Raw genomic sequence first — 17,799 nt, forward strand, 5'->3', positions numbered from 1 at the left:
CATGATAACAGCATGCACATCACATGCCTTTTCTCTGAGTACTGTGAATGAATGAGTGCTGTGATTCATTATCACAGACTGACAGCATGACCAAAGTAAGAGCATGTAAAGACAAACAGTGAGTGGAGTATAGAGGAAAACATGTACTAAGATTTGGACCTGTTCAGTGCACTTTGGGTTTCCTGAATTCAGACCAAGTATTTCAGTTTATCTCCTGAGTTCCTGTAAGAGGACAAGAAAGGGACTGTATCTAATTTCTTAGCATTGAGACTGCATAAATGAATTTTTGAACTTCCAGCACTTTATTCCAGTTCCCTGGAAAGTTACGTTTTTGGACTTCCATACAATTTATTTTTTAATCTTGAATACATCTGCAACGAGTCAACATGAATCTTTGCACAATAACTGTTCCTTCTGAAATTTAATGTTAAATGCTTTGCCCTCTGGGATAATTGGTGTAAAAAATGCATCCTTTCTGTTAATGCTTTAGTGCTTTATAAATCTGAGACTGCAAAGCTTTTGTAAATAAATCAACTTGTAGATACAAGCACTTGGAAGGATGTTAGTTAATGTAAGCAAACAATGAAACCAAAACAGTTTTACTCGTACCAGAGGCCTATTATCTCCTAATTTGGTCATGTTCTGCTGTTCTGTTTAGTCAGATGACTTGCTTCATAAAGTGGATGAAAACAGCAAGCAACCTGCTAATGTTAAATATTTTTTGTCAGTTAAAGGTAGCACAGCTCAAAGGTTCCAATCGACTCAATATCTTTGAGCAGGACATTTAAGAGACAACATGAGTATTATATATTTTGTTACTGTATTCACATTTCTACTTTGCTTCTCATTGATTGGTAAGTTATCTGTTTCTCTCCTGTAGTGAAGTTTTATTCATTTTACTTTTGATAACAATGTGAAAAACCTTTACAACTTGATCCAATAACAATTGTATAGGTAACTGACTTATTGGTCACTTTCTATGCAAGAAGAAATTATGCAAAATATTATATAGCATGTATCAATCACATCCGAACATTGGCTTTTTTTTACCTCAAGCCTTATCAGTCTCATATTTCCTAGAATTATTTTTAAATGTATTTATAAAAATAGTTTGTTAGGAGGGAAGGCATCATGTTATCATCGACAAACTCAAAATGTATTAAGCACCCTGTTGTAAATTACTAAATGGTTCTAGTCATTCTGCACTGAATGACACTTTTTTGGGAAGCTATAGGTTCATAGGTTCATAGGTTGATACTAGGCTATCTGCCCTAGGGCATTTACAAGCCTAGCCAGAGAGTGTTTGGCTTTCGCCACCCTTTTTAGATTAGTTGACTGTGTCTCTGTATAGTAGGTCACAGAAGATAGCCCATTTAAGGTTAGTTTACTGTGCCTCTGTCTAGCAGTGACACAGAAGAGATCCCAGGGGTAAATTTACGATCTCCTATCCAAATGTCAAGATTCTTCTTGAAGAGAGTCATTGAGGGGCTCTGTCTAACATGGATTGGGATTTTGTTCCAGAGTGAGGGGAGCCTCTGGGATATGAATCTGTCCCTCCAGCATGTGCTATTTATTTCTGTGCTGAGGTTTAAGTCACTGGAGCATGTAGCTCTGATGGATTTGGATTTCTTGAGGTGGAGCATGTCCATTAATTCTGGGTTGAACATGGCTTTATACATCAGGCACAGGTCGCCTCTGAGTAGGCGGTAAGCAACTGAGTAGAGCTGGAGTTTCTTTAGCCTAACTGCGTAGGGCATCTGTTTGAGTCCCTTGATCCTCTTGGTGAGGTACTTTTGGGGTCTTTCTAGTTGTAGCAGCTGTCGGGTAAGGTACATCCCAAATGGGGCATTGTATTCAATTATGGGCCTGATGAGTGATGAGTAGAGGGGCACATTGACCTCTCTTGATCTAGATGTGAACCCCTTCGTGATAAGGTAGGCTATATAGAATGTCTTTCTAACCACTTTGGCAATGTGATTGTCAAAGGAGAGATTGCAATCTACTTGGGTCCCCAAATCCCTAATTACTTCTTCCATACTTAATGGATTACCACCTATGTGGTAATTTGTGGGCACTTTGTTTTTCCCAAAGGGGATGACTATGCACTTTTTGGCATTTAGCTTTAGGCCATGGCTCTGGCACCAGTTATCCGTCTCTGTGAGACCTTTTTGGAGGATGCTTGTGTCAGCCGGCGAGTCGATTATGGCCCCCAGTTTGCAGTCATCTGCAAACTGTGTCAGCCATAGTCCTCCTGTGTTAGCCTGTACCTCAGAGAAATATATACAGAACAAGAGAGGTCCCAGGACTGAGCCTTGTGGGACGCCACTTGTAACTGGTTTAGAGTCTGACATGGCACCTGCAATTCTGACCATGTGGGTTCTATCCCTAAGCCAGTTTGCAACCCATCTTGTGACATAGGGGTTGATATTTAAGTTAGTGAGCTTATTTATGATGCCCGAGTGGGGTATTGTTTCGAAGGCTTTTGCAAGGTCAAGGTAGGCTGCGTGGACTTCCTTCCCTTCGTCTATGGCCTGCTAGTAACTGTTTTTCTGATATATAAATATATATATATATATATATATATATATATATATATATATATATATACATACGCACACACACACACACACACACACACACACACATATATATATATATATATATATATATATATAAAAATACAATACAAATGCATAATCCTTAAAAATGTATGTTAGTTTAAGTTTACATAATAAAAGAATGCTGCTAGTGTAATTAGGACTGCTTTTAGTGGATAAATAATAATAAAAAGGGGCTGAAATGGACAATTGCTACTGGTATTAGAATATGAAGCACTCCAAAGACATATCGAAAGTTTGGGAATGCACTTGTTGTTAACAAGCAAAGCCTTAGAAGCTATCATTTTCACTTGTTCTGTCGAGAATTTTAATTCCATGATTTTAATTTCAGGCGTTGGGTTCAGCAGAATAGATATGTACTTGTCAGGTGACAGTCATTACTATGGAAAGGGTAAAAAGAATAGAAGGACTTTGCTTTAGATTCTTCTCATGGTAGTGACAAGTTTATTCCCACATCTGACTATAAAAAGTAATTACCTGCAAACAAAATGATTTAGACTTGTATGTCCGATCGTCTTCTCTTTTTCCTGCAGTGACCATCATAAGAATTTGTTTTTCTGGGAAGGACAGTGACAAGACTTTATTTTGTGCTCTATATTCTTTTACAATGGGCATCTGTATTCACTTGGTAGTTGGAATGCCTAACACATTATCAGATTATGAAATCACACATATTCACCACAGTTTTAAATTATTGTTAGGACAACAGCCTGTCATTCTGGTTACTTAAAAGACTAATTGAATTTAAAATTGTCAGATGGTAAAGTGACTGCTCCATGTCTCTGTGCATACCCCAGGTATGCTATTTAAAATCCCAGTATATGGCTGTAATCTTTCTTGAAATGTTCTAAATAAAGCAAATCATTCTACTTTTATTTTTTTTCTTAATATTTAAATGTACATACCAAACTCATCCCAGCTGCCAAAACATTAGGAATGTTATATACTTGTACTTTGAAGCCTTCTAAATACATTTATTGCAAAATATTAAGCACTTGCAGACTACATGGTGACAGCAGAAAATGTGTTGGATTATTAGGATTCCTTTTTTTGTTAATGACATAGGGTTATGCTTTGTTTGAATAGGTCCTCTGAATTAAACGTGTTTTTAATTCTGAGAGCTAGTAGAATCAAAACAGCCAGAAAAAATAACACATCTAAATGAGTAATCAGGAGTTCAGGAGTGACAAGAGGTTTGTAGTTTATATCCACGTGTATACACAAGCTTCCTAACACAATAATGGGAAAAGGAAATTGATAGCCAAGGATCATTCAGGCGGGAAGGCTGGATGCATTGGAATTCCTTAGAAGAGAAACAAATCAGCCTTAACTTGTAGATGATCTAAATATTTATCCAGAATAATTACAAATCAGGATAAGCTGGAAAACAAATCTAGAATGTGGTAAGGTAGGCAGACATTAATGGATGAAGTGATCTAAATTAGAGAAAAAAATAACTGCGCTCATCTTTTATTTTTTTCATACTGTAAGCATCCTTGGCCTTTGAGTGTTGCTACTTTTTTAGTTATTTTCATGTTGAACACTGATGCTGAGCATTGCTACTCACTTTTAAAATTCCTCATCAAACTAATGACAACAGAATTATGACAAAATGAGAAGTTGCATTAAGACTTACTGGTGTGGTCAGAGAACAAAGGTTTAAAACATATGACCTATCTCTAGGTATAAGCAGACTTGCCAGACAAGTGTGGTGAACAATATAAGGGAAGAGTATATTCTGTAGGCAAAGTGATACTGTATACAGAAACTGCTTAACTTCCCATATATCCCATAGCACTGCTGGCACTAAGGCTAAAATGAATGCAAAATATTCAAACATGCACAAAGATGTCTGCTAACCCTCAGCATGTTTGAGTAATTATAATCAAAGAAAATCAGCTTGCTGACTGAAATCACCTCCTGAGACAGTGTATCACCCAAGAAGTCCTAGAGTGTAAGGTTAGGACAGGTGCTTAGGAGGTCTTGGCCAGTGAAGTTCACAAGTTCAATTTTTATGTTATTAAGAATAAGGCTGCAGGAATGAAATTCCTGTGCTCTTGTCAATTTTAAACTGTGTTCTAGCCCACCTCCCATCTGAATCAGGTATCTATGGGATAAAAGCTTGTACCTTGATATATTAACTGGTTATGATGTATGAAGACTACAAAAAAATATAAGACCAAATGTATAGATTTGCAGGGCTTTTTCACTAGATGGACAAATAGTAATGTGCCAAATCATCTGAACTTCTCCTGAGAAATGCAGAGATTTTCAGAGGATTTTGTAGAATATTGGTCCTTGTGTAACCGTGATCCAGAGTACCAAGTGATGTCATCACTCAAGATCTAATATTTTCCTTAATTGCTTTCCTGTACTGTACTGTGCCAGAGATTTACCAGTTCCTGGCATCTGCTGTAAAACAAGTAACAACTTTGACATTTTTATAATCAAGGAAAGAAGCAACTTACTATGTTAGTTCTTTTTGTAAAATAATATGCTACTACCCTTAAAATATGTTTTTATTGACAAATATGGTGCAGCAGTCCCCTTACAAAAGAATTAAAATCCCTCACCAGAATGTCTTTGTGGGTCATTTTAAGCTTAGCCAAACACCCCATGTAAGAATCAAGCCCTGTACTGTATGTCTTTAAGGTAAACACCTTAGCCTTATACCAACCTCCAATAGCAAAGGCTGTCAAATCACACTACTATGGTAACATTCTATGCAAATGCCTGGATGAGATTAAATATTCTACATCAATGCAGGAATTTCTACCAGTGTAGGAAGATATATGTATGTATTTGTATACACATACACACAGACACACACACATATTTATATATATATATATATATGTGTGTGTGTGTGTATATATATATATATATATATATATATATATATATATATATATATATATATATATATATATATATATATATACACATATATATATTTATTTATGGAAATTTTAAAATCCATAAGGGTGCAAGGGTTCATCTATGATTATTTTGTGATACAATGCATTTGCGCATAATGAAGAGTCGATAGTGACAATAATTTTGATATTTCTACCATTCTAGGGGGCTGCTACGAACATTATGTGCAGAAAATCTTATTGTGCTCTGCAGGCTACATTGTTCATAGCCTGTGTATACTCCGCCACATATTTCTCCATGCATCACACTCAGATCTTCAATACGATGTGTGGACTATGGCACATAAATCGAAATTCCACACTGAATGCTGACTTATTTTACAGTTTTTGCTCCTAAAGCTCAATGCATAGCTATACACTAAGTGTAAGGGGATAATACTTAACAAAAATATTTATGAATCCATCCCTTAATAATGTGTGATAAAGTTTATGGCCCATAGATTTTTTCTTCATTGTGATGACTAGAAGGGCAGTGTTTAACAGAATTGCACTTAGGAGTCATTCAGCTTTGTTTAATTGACATCATACACACAGTGAGTCACTGAACAACTGAAGTTGATTTAGTGTTACATTTGTTGTTGTGTCTTTTGGCTTTTCCCAGTTAGGGGTCGCCACAGTGGAACTCCGGTCTGCTAATGATTGGCAGTAGAATTTTACGTGCCGAGTTGCCAGCCCTGGCACACAACCTTCAATGAAGGTACACCCATTCACGCTTGTCTCCACACAGAAGATGCTCTAGCTGAGAATCGAACAGGATGTCTTACTGTGAGGCGACAACACTACCGCAGCACCACCACCGCAGTGATAGTGTTACATTTGTTAGACTGTACAAATTTGTATTTTGGATTTCAGTATAAATCTTCATAATTATCAGTTTACAGTGAACATGTTATTTCCAGTAAGTAATACTCTGCTTCTGTGGCAGGTTAGTTTATGGGAAGGGTCCTAAATAAGACTCATCTTGCTAGAGTTTCTGCTATAGGCACAAAAGTGCAGTTATTTACAATGATTGTATAATCTCTCCCAATTTTACTTTGAAGACGTTATCACTTTATTTGGAACTGTTTTGTGCACATCTTTCTTTGCCCATTTAAAGCTGGTTTGTTAAAGGCAACACCCGATGAGGGGCAACTCTTGAGAAGATCCATTCCATTCTCACTCTTGCAGGTAAGATGTAATCTTCAGGACAGATTCCTGACAAGAATAAACTTAACATGATGAAGTGTTTGAATAGCTGATAACTTCATTCACAAGAGAGGTCATTATGAGCTGATGTCAACACCATAAATATGTTTGGTTTTGCCTAGATTCAGCAGTCTTATATAACTTCTACTAGGATACTGACCGTTCTTCTACTTAATACCAAAGCAGGAAGAAGTTTGAATGTAATACTTGAAAAATGGTGAGCTTCAGTATCCTTACTGGCTCACCAGTGAATAAAAGGTTAAGCAGTCATGTCTGCTAAGTACAATTAGTGGACAGAGATCCAATGACATGTAAGATCTTGGTGTAGAGAGCTTCTCTTTCCACCTCAGTTAACCTTACAGTTATCAAAAAGATGAATGCTGCAGCAGGAACAAATTAATAAGTGGTTGTAAAAAATGAAAGATGAAACTGGTCTTGCCTGGAAAGGAAGAATGAAACAAAAAAGGTAACCAAGAGGGCAGCCCTGTAGCAATAACCATAACCTTTAGAACTGAGTGACATTAGTACACTGTGAAGTAGGATCCAATCCTGGTTAAAGTGTTTACAGATAGACTGTATAGCTCCCCACATACTTCTTTGCCTGAGTATATCTGAAGAGAAGCCTCCCTCTTCATTTTCAGTATAATAAGGATATTTGACTTTATTCAGAAATAGTATGTTAGGCACATTTTCCACATGATCATGTTTGACTCAAAGCCTTCGATGCTGCTGAAGGACAAGTTATGAATAATGAGGACTGCAATACTGGCCACAGTTAATCTTACAGTTATTGGGCTAATGTCCTGGATCATACTGGCTCATTATGGTTATTTTTGGCCTAAACAAAATCACGAGCAAGATTGTATCCTTGGTATGGACCCCATTTTATTTACATTTGAGTTATTCATTGGCAGGTCATTACAGTGATTTGTAGACCAGTATGCAGCATGGAGGAGGGAAGCTGTATATGTAATTCCTCACATGCAAATATGCACATGAAGTATCTGTGATAAACTATTGCTTAAAACACCCTCGGTTGTGAGTGGTGGGTCACAACAGTGGTTTCTACATAAGCCGTGGCACCAATTTGGCTTGTTAGGACGAAGAGGTAGGATAATATTTTTAAGAGTTCAGCCATCAGCGGTTTCAGCAATAGCAACACATATAGCACTTTCTGTTACTAACCATCATAAACACTGTCTGGGAATTAATAATGGAATGGGTTGGTTAAAATGCCATGGGCGGTCAAATGCCATGCTGACCACTTGATTCACATAACTGTTAGTAGGATCTATAAGGATCTGTATGGAATGTGGGTGAGATTTGCAATGGATAATAGGGATCATGTATCCCAATGTGCTGTTTGCAGACAAGTAATTGTTTTTAAGTTGCACCTAATGCCATCCAGTGGATCCATGGTGCAAGATAAAACCTATTTGGTTACTAGCACTGTATGTGAAATAGTTAATAGAATCAGTGGCCATACTAACTTCATCCAAACATAAGTTAACTTTTTCCCATCAGTCTCACTCATCTTTTTCTAAATTTTTCTGTTTACATCCATGTAACAGTTAACGGTAGTGTTCTTAGTATCAACTTTACCATGTGGAAATCAATTTCTTCTAGGATCCACCTTGTGGGTTTCATTCCCTAGTTAGATTCCTGTTGACCTTGTGAATCTGTTTGCTTTCAAATGTAAATCTATTCTTTCTCTCAAAACTTCATATTTTATTATTTTGTAAATATGTAAATTTACCTTTAATTTTCCTGGAATACGAGCACAAATTTAAACACTCTTTTCATTTTACATAACACATTTACTGACAGGTCTTTATTACCTTATGGGCCATAATTCATAGACATGTGAAACATGTCTATAAAGTGCTAAAATGCAGAGGTCCTGTTGCTTGAAATATCTGAAACATAATTTATGGGTGTAACAGGCAAGGGGTGGTGTCAACATTCAAAGTGTAAAGTTATAGAATAAAGCAGACAGGCAATGTTAAAAGCTAGTATAGTGCTATAACAGGAAGCTGGAGGGGCAGTGCTACCATAACATGCATGGGTAATGCATGACATCACAAGTAAATCATCCTTATGACATCACAAGTTAACTACTCTTTGGTACCCAAGACAGTGCATGCAGCACCACATAATGCCACAGCTACTAAACCCAGATCACAGCACAGCTATGGTTATGATAGTATAGGCCAGTACAGCACTGTACAGGAACAAAACACTGCCCAAGAAAATAACTGAATGGGAATTTAGGAAAGGGGAGTATAGCAAACAGAAGGAAAAACACAATAAGGAGCAGAGTCCGGAGTTAGTAAGGCATATGTTTTTGTGGGATAGGTTCCATTTTAATAATTATAAGCAAATATCAGAAGAGAAAAATAAGGAGGGATGAAGGAAAAGGGCAGGCAGTGGGTACAGATAGATAAACACAGAACACAGACACAGAAACAGACAGGGGCAGTGAAGACACCAAAGGTGGGAGGGCTAGTGGATGGATGCAGACAGTGATGGGGAAGGCTGGGAAAGGAAAAAGTTATGGACAGAGTGGGCTGCTGGCATGGCTGTCTGCCGAACTGGTCTTGATGCATAAACCCCAGGCAATGCAAACTTGGACGGTTTATGCCAAGGGCCAGAAGTTCCACTGGTGACCCAGTGATTGGAAATCACCAGCCAAGCTGGATTACTAGAGTTTGGAATGTGATCCATGGTGCTGATGTAAATGTCCAGTGGCCAGTGTACCTCAGCAGTCACCAGCCTCTGTACCTGCTGCCATGCAACTGCAAGTGACACCCTCTGTCCAGCTTCAGAAGATGAGCCTTCACCTCCTCCCTCCCATGAGGCAGAAACAAAACGCATTATTGTTGTCTATAGGAAAGAAGCATGAGAAACAAAAATAGGGCTACAGTCACCCTGCACCAGCTGCAGCAACTTGCAGAAACTGAGGGGAACATGGCTATAACTTCTCTACCACAAACAGAAGTGCATATGGCAGACACAATGGGAAATGATAGGGCTGGAGATGCATTCCTGTCTGCTGTGACAGTCAACCATATTTAAATGACACTTTTGCTTTTGTAACATAAAGGATGCAATATTAAGCATATATAGAAAACAGCATAGTGAAAGTGAAATGAACTCCCCGCCCCCCACCCAAAAAAATGCATTCTCTAGCTGCATCTTCTGAATATCCTCAGGTCATCATAGTGAAGCCTGCACAGTTCCAGTATACATTTGATGCTTGTAGCATCAGAGAACACCTGTGACAGGTTTAATCAGACATCAGTCTTCTTACAGAGGTCATCATACTGCTTCAGCAGGTACTTCTTAAAGCTCCCATACAAAACTAACAAGAAAATCCTGTTGTCTCTGGCACACCATGCAGCAGCTCTATAGTTCACTTTGGAGGAAGCTGGTATGATAAGCAATATGGTAAACATAAGCAGATGGATGCATTCTGCAAAAACAGGTACCACAGGGAATAGCAACACACCATGGTGTGGTGGTATGTGTGGCACTAAGTGCCCAACCTGACTTGCTGGAAGCACATGTATGTAACAGGCCTTTAGCGCTACAGGACATGCATGCCTTGTACCACTAGGTATATATAGTGCAGTGCATAGACCAAGCAATTACAGATATCCATGCTATCATGCCTCATTAACATTTTCACCACTCTAAGTGGTTCATGTTAGCTTAAAAATGCACTGAAACATCAAAAGAGACTTTATTGAAAAAAATCTAAAAATGTTGTGGACATGCAGTAATGCAGACAGAAAAAAGAAGAACTTTGCTGGTACATTTACCTGTTGCAACTCTACAATTCCTGTGTGGCCTGTGAGGGGGATGCTGGGTTGTGTGCACTATAAACAAATGATACATATGCAAGAGCGGGACATGTATGAGTATTTCACCTCAGATATGGCACACGGATAGTGGTATCTCAACACCCAGTCATATGAAGACATGCAGGTACAGAGATTTTCAGATGCCCACATATATTACATGCAGGGCTAACACATAACTACTTGGCACAGTTGCGTACCCATGTGAGAGCATAATCCAGAGACCATAAGACATTGCATTGTGTATGCAATATATATAAGGTAGTGGATTTTAATGGCTTTATATACCTCTAGGACACAGCTCCATATACAGAAGACAGAGATAGTAACTGCAGGGCATAGTCACTCCAGTACAGTGGGAGGAGGCCATGGACAGTAATGCATGCATAATGTAGGTCAACATATGGACTTACTAAAGGACATACTTTTTCTGCAGGTGTATAGGAATAGTTATGGCCACCTGGGGGAAGCAAAGCTTGGAGAAGTTCACAAGCCAGAAGAATGATGTGCTACTTCAGCTTCTCTGCAGGCATGGGATGTACTTATTTGTTAATGATGGCTCAGGCCATCAGTTCAGGGACCAGATCTGGAAGGCATTGTATGGGATGTGAATGCTGTAGGAGGTAAGAATAGGTCCCTATTGCAGGCTTGAAGGATGGTAAAAAAAAATGCCCTCCCATGCAAAGTAGAAGTGTCAGGATGTTGTGGTGGACAGGATCACCATAGGATGGGGTGGGAGTGGGGATCACCAACACTGAAGCAGCCAAAGCAACAGAAATGACCCCTCACACAGATGGTGGCATGGATGTGTATGCAGGCCTGGCACCTGCTACCTATGTGCCTGTAGACAATGTGCCAGGATAGTATTGACTGTGCTGCTAAGGTATGACATATGTGCATAAGAAATGAAGTGAATATGTTTGTTGTTGACCTGCACTTCTGTCTGTAAAAACCTCTGGTATGCATGTGCAACATCCTTCCAAACAAGGCATGCAGTGCAGAGCATTATACATCAGTATGAAAGCCACAAGGAGATAGTACATCATGAGAATGAAGCTGATATCATATGATTCATACATTCACAAAGTCCACTGATGTAGGTTCCAGCATAATGGGACAAGACAGGGATAATGTCAGCAGATTTACTACAGCTGATGATATTGTTGACATGTCTAATAACACTTTAGCATTGTCAGTAGAGAACATTCACACCCATGGGTACCAAAGCTGTTGTGGAGGTCACTGCTGAGCATACACCCTCAATGGGCTACCTGCAGGAGACAATTCCACATGAGGTACTCAGTGTCCTACCAGACACAGGCTCTTTATGCATACTACATACGATTTGGACATATCCTCCATAGGTGATTGATGCATGGGACCTGATACTACTATAAGTCCTATACTGCCCATGATATGCATGCAGAACTTAGAATGAACAAGCAGATGTGCTGGTCTGTGATCCGGGTGCAAACTTCAGCAATGCAGAGTAATGTGGAGCAGGTAAATGCTCTTCAAGACATGTGGGAGGACATGCATCTGTACAGTAACATGGAGTATCTGCACAGTGAGATGATACTGCTACTGAAGTCACTCATGGCACATGTTAGTTCCATGCTTGTACACAGGTATGGTTCTCTATTCTGCTGTCCTTTGGAAGCAGATATGATCCTCCACATGTTGTAGCATGATGCTGAGAAACTGATTAAGGATTTGTGAGACAAAGGCCTGTCATACATCTGACATGTCCCCAGTGTGTCAAAGGAATGTCCCTGTAGTTAGTATGTTGAATGCTACCCATAACTTTATGTCCACAGGAATATGCATGCCATGTGTACCACTCAATTCTGCTCATGGATGTCACAGTTTAATGAGATGCCATAGCATATCCCTGGCAACTGTGAAGCAACTGATTATTTGATGCTATGTTGGATAATAATATGTAAGATGCAACCTGCACTATCTCTGCTGGCCCAGGCAGGTAAGATGTGCATCACCACCTGCACTGCCTCTCATAACGCCTGCTAATACATGCTGAAGAGCTACTGTTGCTGCTGCTATACCTAATTTGGCACCTGTCTCCTACTTTGTGAAGCACTGCATTTAGTCAAGGGGTTATGGGTGCACAGCATTACTATTTATATACCTCTGAATCACTCTACATTGTTGTTTTCTTATATTTGCATATTCCATGATGTTCATTTGCAAGGCTGTTCTCAAGTTCATATTACTGTGTGCTCATTTGCACATGTTGCATATCATGCAGTTTTGTGCATTGCACCTTTGTGCAAATAGTGTTTTTAAATCTTCAATACTTTGCACACAGCAACTATCAGCACTATTTTGCACTGCAAATCATGCTATTCATTCACTGGGTTACTGAGCTGATCCTAGGATGCTTTATGTCAAGACAAGGGTACTTAAGAACAGTTTTTTCCAACACATTACATCACAACATGAAAATTACAACAGAGTGAGTGAGTTTTTGTTACAGTGCTATACAAATAAAACTAATCATGTTCTTTTTCAATATGATACATTCCAGGATGAGGTTTCCATCACTTTTGTTTCATTGCATACAAAAATTATACAGATAAAATGGAAATGACACTCAGAAATACAAAGTGCAACACTGACTTGAAAATATTTCATCATTTTTTCACTGAGAGTTATTTAGGTCTATTTTTTGCTGAAGTATTTGCTAAATTAATTTATATACATGTGGCAACCAGTATGACACTCAACCACACTTTTGGACAAGTTTGGGAGTTTTCCACAGTTTTGCTTCATATTTTAGAATGCTGTGCCTTTATAGATCAGTTGGGGAGGTTATATCTAAGACTAGTAGTAGAGCAGGACAGGATGGGACAGAGTTATGATTAATGCATTTTTAAATAACTTTATTACATCATAATTTACATAATGATATAAACAGACATGCATTCCTGTGGATTCAGGGAGAACCCCAGTGCTCATGGTAAGGGCTGCTGTAAAAAGGCACTGTTTCTATGATGCATTATTTTGTGATTCAGCTAAACATTAGCTACAATGAGGAAAGACTTCATTATCAGCTAATATGAATGTCTCTGAATCACCATTAACTACCAGAAGTGCTAATTAGTACTTCCTGCTATAGTTAACAGTGGTGACCAATATATACCTCATTCACTGTCCCACACACAATATACCTCATTCACTGTCCCACACACAATATACACAGTAAAACACATGCACATGCACATGCATAGCCACAGGCACGTGCGCACACACACACACACACACACACACACACACACACACACACACACACACACACACACACACACACACACACACACGCACACACACACACACACACACTGCATACCCATACATGTCCCTGTGTTGTCAGAATGAGCTTGATGCCTCCTTTTTTTCCGGGCCTCAAATATCCTGAATGTCTGCAGTCAGTCATTAATGCCAAACACTAGAGTTTTTCAGTAAATGTATACTACTGTAAAAGCTGTTATTCTAGAGATTCATTTAAAAGAGGAATAATTATATTCACTCCATTTTCTTGTACTATGTGGTTGAGAAGTATGCCTGTGTGTGTCCAGACCATCTCCCTAATAACTCATGAATTGTTTTAGGCCTTGCATAATGCCCAAGATCAGGGACTAAGCTCCCCATTCTTTATACATTGATTTATTTTTTTTTATTTTTAGTTGTTTTATTTTATCCCTGTTGTCTAATAGGTTCATAGGTTCATAGGTTCATACTAGGCTATCTGCCCGAGGGCATTTACAAGCCTAGCCCATAGTTTTGTGGCTTACGCCACCCCTTTAGTATGGGGAACTATACCCATTATTTTGCTGTGCCTCTGTCGAGCAGTGACACTGAGGTAATCCCTGGGGTATATCTGCGATCTCCCATCCATTGGTCAAGATTTCTCTTGAACAAGGCCAGCGAGGTGCTCTGCCTCACATATACCGGGATTTTATTCCACAGCATAGGGAGTCTTTGGGTGATGAATCTATCCCTCCAGCACGTCCTATTAATAGCCGTGTCAAGGTTTAAGTCTCCGCCCTTGTGGCTCTGATGGATCTAGATTTTTGAGGTGAAGCATATTCATCAAATCTGGGTTTGACATGGCCTTGTATGTTAGGCAAAGGTCACCTCTGAGCAGCGGTGGCGACTGAATAGAGCTGGAGTTCTTTCAGTCGGGCAGCATAGGACAGATGTTTGAGACCCTTTATCCTTTTGGTGAGGAACTTTTGTGGCCTCTCCAGCTGCTGCAAGTGTCGGGTCAGATACATTCCGAATGGGGCATTGTACTCAATCATTGGTCTGATGAGTGATGAGTATAGGGAGACTATGACCTCCCTTGATCTAGATGAGAATCCCTTCATGATAAGGTGGGCAATGTAGAAGGTCTTCCGAACTACTTTAGCTACATGGGTGTCGAATGACAGACTACTATCAACCTGGGTCCCCAGGTCCCTGATAACTTCTTCTGTGCTCAGTGGATTGCCACCTATTTGGTAGCTAGGGGTAACCTTGTTTTTCCCGAAGGGTATGACTATGCATTTTTGGCATTTAACTTTAGGCCATGGCTCTGGCACCAGTTATCCGTTTCTGTGAGACCCTTCTGAAGGATATCTGTGTCAGATGTGTTTTCTACTATGGCGCCCAGTTTGCAGTCATCTGCAAACTTTGTCAGCCATAACCCTCCTGTGTTTGCTTGTACTTGAAAAGTAGATGCCAAACAAGAGTGGGCCCAGGACTGAGCCCTGTGGTACACCACTTGTGACAGGCTTTGAGTCTAACATGGCGCCAGCAACTCTGACCCTGTGGGTTCTGTCACTCAGCCAGTTTGCAACCCATCTTGTGATGTATGGGTTAACATTTAAGCTGATGAGTTTTTCAATGATACCCGAGTGGGGTATTGTATCGAAGGCCTTCGCCAGATCGAGGTAGGCTGTATGGACTGCCTTTCCTCATCAATGGCTTTGGTGACTGTTTGAAAAAGTCAACCAAGTTTAGAAGGCATGATCTGCCTTTGACAAAGCCAAACTGGGATGGATCCAAAGTCTGCAAATTCCCTATGTCTTTATTTATGAGGTCCATTATGATCCTCTCCATGGCTTTGCAGATAAGGCTTGTCAAGCTAATGGGCCGGTAATTTCCAGGGTCAGTGGAGGCACCGCCTTTGTGAAGTGGGACCACAGTTGCAGTGCGCCACTCCCTGGGTACGTATCCAGAGGTAAGACTATGATTAAACAGCTGTCCTAGCTCTGGGTTTAATTCCTCGTTGAGTTCGTGGAGCACACAGCCGGGGACACCATCAGGTCCCATGGATGCTGTGTTTTTTGCTTTGGAGAGAGCAGTTCTCACTTGGGCGTTGGAGATGTTTGGGGGGCTGCAATCGCTTGGTATAGATATCTCTCCTTTTGGGGGGGAGAAGTTTGCACTGAACCTGTCAGCCAGTATGTTGGCAATGTCTGTAGGATCAGTAATCTTCACATCATTTTGAACTAGTTCTGAGCATATCTGGGAGTTTCCTCCCAGGTTTCTAACATAGCTAAAGAAGTCCTTATGATTGTCTTTTGAGTCTTTAGCTATTTTTCTCTCAAAATTTGCTTTGGATGATTTTATGAGAGCTCTTAGTTTTTTACTTATAGTGATCAAGGGTGTCTTACCTTTTAAGGATTTTGCTCTATCTTGTAGTAGCTTCCTCCTTTTGTTGTAGAGTTTGTTTATGGCTGGGGTCCACCAGACTGGACGCTTGCCTTTGGTACAAAGAGTCTTTGTTTTGCTTGGGATTGCCTTATCCATGCAGTCCTGCAGGTGCTGGTAGAAGGCATTTGTAAGTGATTCAGCGGCTTGAGTACTGTTTTCTGCCGGCTTGGGGGCCTTAAAGGAGACCACACTAGTCTTTAGAAGTGTGAAGTCGGCTTTGAGAAGTTCTTTACTGTGGTCTTTTTATTTCAGGTGGGGTGGGATGAGGACCTCCAGCGAGATTAGTTTGTGATCTGATCTCACCAGTGAGGGGTATACTTCCGGTGTTGAACATTGTGCTCCCATGTTCGTGATGATGAGATCAAGTATGTTTTCTCCTCTTGTGGGGATGGTGACTAGTTGTTCCATGGCATTTGAGTTTATGAATTCCAGGAACTTTTGGGCTAGGGTGTTTGGGCTTGAGTAGTGTTCCCAGTCTATATTAGGGTAATTGAAGTCACCTAGTATGATGGTGTTTGGTGATACATTTATCCCCTCTAGTGTTTTCAGGAAGGCCATGTGAGGTTCCTGAGTTTGTGAGGGTGGCCTGTAACATGCTACAATTTGCAGAGCAGTCTTGCCTATGGTTAATTGCACCTGGATGGTCTCCGATGCATCGTGCGTTGCCACCAGTCTTAAGGTGTGGGTGTCCTTGATGAATATGGATACCCCCCCTCCTTTCTTGGTATTGTCCGGATTTTGGGGCCGGAACGCATGATAAGAGGTAAAACCTGATAGTGCTGGGGTGCTCTCAGGAGCCTTGAACCAGGTTTCTGTCACTGCACAGACATCGATGTTCTCCATACTGAGAAGGGCCTCGAGTGCATGCATTTTGAGATTTAGACTTCTGGCATTGAGCAGCATTACCCTTAGTTTTTTTCCTTTTTTGTGTTCTAGGGTGGTAGGTTTAGAATTTGAGCCTTGCCTAAAAAAGGCACTATGGGGATGGCAAGAGCCTTTGCCAATATCCGGAATCCCAGGGGTGACAGCTGCAAGCCGTCCCTTGCGAAGCAGCGTGGCTTGTCCAGCATGTCATCCCAGGCAGACAGACATTGGATCCCCTTTGAATAATGGTGGTAATTTTTAAGGTAAAGGTAAAACTGTTGGCAACTATTGGCAACCATTTGCTTAAAAAGCCATTCATTGTCTGTGACTTTTTTTCTTGGGCATATCTGATATTCTTAGACTGCTTTTGCTTAAGATGGATCTGTTCTCAGTCATCGATCTTTTCCTGGAGATACTGTTTTTCCTTGTTTAGGAAGGTTTATAAGATTTCTAAGTCCTCATCTCAGGGCAGAGAGTCTTCTACATCAGAATGATTAACAGGATGTCAAGAGACTGAGGATCTGAAACATTCATACTGTTCAGGGGGGGGGGGGGTTGAGAGATCTTTAATTTGAAATGTTAAGTTTTGAATGACTTAAGTCATTGTGATGAAATGGT

At 40.0% G+C, this 17,799-nt stretch overlaps 1 protein-coding gene across 1 annotated transcript in view; it reads left to right on the top strand.

Moving 5' to 3' along the window:
- Positions 1 to 697: 697 nt before the first annotated feature.
- The window catches only part of LOC122793731 (trypsin inhibitor ClTI-1-like), a 145,618-nt gene continuing 128,516 nt past the window's right edge, over positions 698 to 17,799 (top strand). Inside the window, exon 1 of the mRNA XM_044061934.1 lies at positions 698 to 854. Within this exon, the coding sequence (XP_043917869.1) occupies positions 797 to 854 (58 nt within the window). The 5' untranslated portion in view covers positions 698 to 796. The remainder of the gene's footprint in view (positions 855 to 17,799) is intronic.

Source organism: Protopterus annectens, chromosome 2.part0 (assembly GCF_019279795.1).
Source record: "Protopterus annectens isolate FY-2018-M chromosome 2.part0, PAN1.0, whole genome shotgun sequence".
NCBI lineage: Eukaryota > Metazoa > Chordata > Ceratodontiformes > Protopteridae > Protopterus > Protopterus annectens.